The sequence below is a fragment of the Morus notabilis genome, unplaced genomic scaffold, assembly GCF_000414095.1.
Source record: "Morus notabilis unplaced genomic scaffold, ASM41409v2 Scaffold175, whole genome shotgun sequence".
In the NCBI taxonomy this organism is placed as follows: Eukaryota; Viridiplantae; Streptophyta; class Magnoliopsida; order Rosales; family Moraceae; genus Morus; species Morus notabilis.
Window position 1 is genome coordinate 80,479 of NW_010365332.1, and position 5,530 is coordinate 86,008.

At 34.6% G+C, this 5,530-nt stretch overlaps 1 protein-coding gene across 5 annotated transcripts in view; it reads left to right on the top strand.

The window, feature by feature from the left end:
• Positions 1-1,996, top strand: part of LOC21411222 — a 6,852-nt gene extending 4,856 nt beyond the window's left edge. For 2 of the 5 annotated variants that reach the window (XM_024172099.1, XM_024172100.1), the window contains exons 2-4: positions 122-227; positions 316-596; positions 1,211-1,996. In XM_024172099.1, coding sequence (XP_024027867.1) covers positions 417-596; positions 1,211-1,558 — 528 coding nt within the window. In that variant the 5' untranslated portion in view covers positions 122-227; positions 316-416 and the 3' untranslated portion in view covers positions 1,559-1,996. Of the gene's footprint in view, positions 1-121; positions 228-292; positions 597-1,210 lie in introns of those variants that run through there. The other 3 variants (XR_002903090.1, XM_024172101.1, XM_024172103.1) reach the window with 3 other exon arrangements.
• The last annotated feature ends 3,534 nt before the right edge of the window (positions 1,997-5,530 follow it).

The window sequence follows — 5,530 nt, forward strand, 5'->3', positions numbered from 1 at the left end:
AAATCTTTTAAAGTTATTTTTTTACAGGTTTTGATTTTTGAATTATATGAAAAATAAGTCGTTATGCTGCCGAAATTTAGTTAGAATTTAAGAATTTTAATAAATGTAATTTATTTGACAGGCCAATACGGAGACCCAAGAGCCGATGTCTGCTATAGACAATTGGGCGGACATGCATCGTCGCAGGGACTCTTGGGTTAATACCCATGTGGAACAGACTTTCATAAGTATTTCTACTTTTCATATTAAATTTTTTTTATACTGAAATAGTGATTTTATAACACGTAAAAATAATTATAATGTCTTATTATGTAGAACACTCTGGAGGAGGAGAGACAAATGCAGAGACCACAGACTACTGCAAGCTCAACTAGACCCCCCTTGACGAGCATAGGGTTTTGGAGCAAGTTCTTGGCATGCGTAGAGGACATAAGATAGGAGTGGGTCCGACGCTCTCCCAAGAGCATTACTCCAGGGCTTCTCCTTCATCTGCTGGTTCATTCTTGGACGCAACCTCATCGGCTCAACCTAACTCACGTATGGATCGTTATTTAAAGAAATCATACCGGGAACAAATGAAGATTTATGATAATCAGGTGAAGATGTTAGAGTTAGTGTCTAAATTGCAGCCCAACATCCAATTACCTACGATTGCTCGTCCAGAACCAGTTAACCTAGACACTCTTCTACCTCCTTCAGATGATGACAGTCCTGATGATGATTCAGCTGTTGGCGATGCTGCAAACTTAGACGAATAGTTCCGTTATATGTTCTATTTTATTTTTCACTTTAATTAGACTTTTATATTTTTTTGAACATTATATATGCATTTCATGTAGTATTTGGATTATATTTTATAAATTTATTTAGATTTACTGTTTTTAATATTAATTTATATTTCACTTTTAATGTATCTTAATAAATTATATTCAGTATGTAACATAATAATGTTTAATTAAAATTATTAAAAATTAATTAATTGCCATTTTATAAAAAAAATTTTAAAAAAATTTATTCCAGTTTTTTGCGACGACTTTTTTATACGTGTCGTCACAAAAAAGGAAGATTATTTGCGACGATATTTTGAAATTTGTCATCGCAAAAAATATTGGATGTGACTGTTTCTGAGAGCTTTTTACTGTAGTAAAATTCGAATTCTAAACTCGAATCAGTGAAATTAACGGAGCCTTAATTTGTTTATAATTTGCAGGGCAGCAATGCAGTGAAGGAAGTTAGAGAAGGAGGGGAAGGAGGAGGAACATCAGGACTGTCGTATACTCCGGAGGAGAGCATAAAGGAAGGACTGTACAAGGCCAAACACCAAGGGCTGAGCATGCCAAACGATGTGGCAAGAGACGGACTGGTGAAGGCGGGTTTGGTCGGAGAGACAGCCAAGGAAACCTTGGATGGGCAGTGGAAAGCAGCCCAAGAGACCTCACGAAAGGTCAAGGATGAGGCAGCTGGGAATAATAGACGCCAAGTGACTGATCATTATGAAGCTGGTCCAAATATAAATGATGATCATGATCGTGATCGTGATCGTGATACTAGTTCGTAGGATGATGAGGATCCTAATGTTGGGGATTTGAGGAGACGTGCGGGAGGATATGATAAGAGATCAGATGATGATGATGATGATAGCCCCAAAGAGAAAGAAAGAGTCTTTTGGTAACTTTTGAAGAGTAAAGAAAAATATAATAAACAGTGGATGTAGTTACTATAAATCCGTGTGTCTTTCTACTTTCGTTTCCAACAACAAATCAGTACATTATTCAATACATTTCCAAAACAAACACAATCAGTTGCATAAATCGGAGAATATAACTAGTTTTGGCAGGTAATTCAACGGACCACTGAGAGGTAATCTGATGTAATCTTGTTGATGAAATTTTACCGTCATTGTGTGCGGATTTATCATTAGACTAGGTCTGTAACCACACGGATTAATGTCTTCATGTGAAAAGTTCAGACGACGATTGAGGTGACTAGGTCTTGCAACCACATTGGAATTGTAATACTTGTTTCTACGTGTTTTAATCGTAGTTTTATGTTCTAGCTCGTTATGCTTTAATATATATTCGTTCCTTTTTATAACGTTATTACATGCGCACATTATTTGTCCGTGTCTGCGTTTGAAATTGTATTACCACAGTTTTGCCTAGAAATTTAAGTGCTTAATTAGAAAAGCTTATTTATGTAGTACAAAATATAAAGTGCACACTCCATGCAAATGGAAATCAAGTTTCGCAAAGAACAGACGACGGTGTTACCAGCAAAGTAAAAATAACCTAAACGATAGGTCTTCTTATAAACATTACACGACACCTGAAAAAAAAAAAAAAAAAAATATATATATATATATATACACACACACATATACACATATACATACACACATATATAACATCAAAATTAATATAGTTAAACACTCGGTCAGGGCAAGCCTATATACTGGGATCGTTGTTGACACTGAAATGTGCAAATAATGCTGTCTGATCTCAATCAATCATCAATGCGAATAAATACGTATTAATGAAAGAAAAGAAGAAAAAAATTCAACCTGATTACACTCCAACGAGCGGCACTTGCAACCGATGGCGAATATGGCGGGCAATATGTATTGAGAAGGAAAAAAAAATAAATAAAAAACTACGATAGACGATAGATTACGGGTAATAATCTTTTGGATTACACTATGATGCCCAACACTTACGATCTATGATTGGTGAGGTCGCTATTGGGTCCGATGACATATGGTAGATTATCGATAAGAATCTAATATTTTACCTTATTAATCGATAGAGTGGCTTCGATAAAAAAAAAAAAAAAAATCATATATATGATGACATGATATTGAGTATTTGTAACGACATTTTACGAATTAAGTCGTCGCAAAAGATACAGATTTAGCTTACGTGGCTTACATTTTTTACGATCACATTTGTCGTTACAAATAATATTTTTTATTTATTTTACTAATTAATGTTGTATATTACTATATATTTAAACCCAATATTAAATATAATTCATGATATTATAATAATAAAAAATAATTGAATAAAAGGAAATAAATACTAAAAAATAGAAATAAAAATTATTATTGTAAAAAGTAATTAATAAAATAAAATAAAAATGTAATTATAATATAAATGTGCGGATCGTTTAATGTACCAGAATCCAAAATTGTAATAAGATTTGATTATCTTAAGTTGAATGTCGACATTTGTGATATTCCTTGAGATTTCTCTATTTGGAAAATTCATATGTTAAACTTGAGCCCTCGAAATAAACACCCACAACTATTCTAACCAACAACTAATAAAGGATTAGTCTTCCATAATGTCAATTTTAGTACAGATTTTATCTGCACTAAGCTTCTTTTTTTTCAATAATTATCTGCAATAGGCTGGACAATATTTTTTTCATGTAATTTTTTTTTTCTATTAAGCTTACCTTTAAAAAGAAAGACCTACAAATAATTAACCGAGAGAGAGACTGTACCCTTTCAGCCTCAAGTTAGGCAGATACAATCTCTGATGCCTTCCCATCGTTGGTCGCTTGTATTTCATTCATCGAGGCCCGTTTATTTCACCTATTCGAGTTTTGTTACAGTAAAAAGTTTTCAGAAACAGTAACATCTAACTTTTTTACTACAGTAAAAAGCTCTCACATAAAGTCACATCTCAACTCGAATTAAAAACTCGAATTAACGAACTAAATGGGCCTTCAATGATTTCTAGCTTCTTCAGCAACTAATTTAGAATCCGTAAGAGGTCATTTTTTGTTAAGCAAATTTATTTTGACTGGCTCGTCGTTTGGTTAAACGAAGAGAATAATACTAGGTAAAGATTAGTAAGAATATCCCAATTTTTTTTTTTATACTTTTTATGATGTCTAAGGCCCCATTTGGTTGGGAGATTGAGGTCTAAAAATTGAAGTCATTAGCTCAAATTGTTGTTTGGTGTCGTTTTGGACTGAGAACACTACTTGAATCACGGATCCTTTTTTGGGTCCTGATTCAAAATCAGGCCCCCCCTGATTCAGCCCACGACTCAAATTTTTGCACAGTAAAAACACTGTGCTCTCTGTCTCAGGAGGAGTAAATCCTCGTGACCAACCTCTATCCAACTCCACGTTCTTGCGCAGAGAGCTCAGGCTTCGGTCGTGTCTTGGCAGAGAATCTCTGCGCCTTCTCCAGTTTCTACCAAAATTTTCTCCTCTCTTCCTTCATTTCCTCCGACCTTAATCTCCCAGTTTTGAGTCCTCTCCTTTGTGGTTTTACACGGTTTTGACTCCTCTCTTATGTGTCTCTGCGCTCTCTTCTTCTCCTTTATCTTCCCTCATTTCTGTGTATAGTCGTGCCTTGCAGAGTTGGTCTTCACCTGTCTGAGTTGATGAGAAATGTTTCGCGTAAAGGTCTGCTCGTGAACAGACGATCGAAGCTTCACATTCGGTACCAATTCCGTCGATTCTACGAAAGGTTGCCCACTTCACGCCGTCGCCGGAGAGGAACAAGACGGTCATCGGAGAAATACCAAAAACCGGCATCCGCGTTTGGTGTTTTGCCGGCAGTGACGTTAATCTCTTCCTCAGATTCGAACAATTTACCGGTAAGTGATCCTCACATAGACCACGGTTGATTTGCCTGTTTGGGGATTAGGGTTTCTGTCTGATTTTGAAGTGTGGTTATGGTTGTTGTCAAATTTACCGATCATTTGAGATTTTGTGTTTATAGATCAGTGAAGTTTTGTGTTTCCAATTTTTATGTGAAGTTCATTTTATTTGTGTATGGTATTCGTTTTATTGTGGAATTTTTTTTACAATTGATTAGTGTTTTCAGAATTTGCTTGATTGTTGAAAACCGCTATTCTCATAGTTTGTGTGGTTATGCTATTTGTGATTTTTTTGTTGATTATTTGACTATTTTTTCAAAGATTGACATTAGTTTGATAAATTAGGTTGTTTGATTAGTAGGATGTTGTTAGAAGTAAATATTTGTGAGATTCCTATGAGATACGTGAAAGTAGTTTGATATTTGTTGGAGACAGTGTTCTGTTGATTCATTGTTGTTTCTTCATTCGATGTTTCCTTCAAGATTTGAATTACAGCCGGTTGTGAAAATCAACGATCATTTCTTATCTTTATAGGAAATCCAATTAAAATAGCATTGTGCTTCATTGTTACTTTATTTATAATAAAAACATGTCTACCTAATAGTGATAATTGGTAGGTGTGCATTCTAACTACCCCACAAATTCTATTAGAGCTTTTGTTGCTTTTCATATTTTGTACAGTTCTTGCAAGGCCCCTTGTTTGTTTTTTTTAATATACCACCAGAATATGTATGGTCAATGAGCTCCGTGGGAAGATTAGTTTCTTCTTCTACCTTAACTAGAGGATTCTTTAGGATTGCCGAGAATCTGTCATATTTTGTTATATAAAACTAGATACTTACAAGGTAATAAGTCAAATTCCACCAAATGCAATGTTTAATGCAAAACAGAAATGTCACATCTTCCAAGGATAAAAT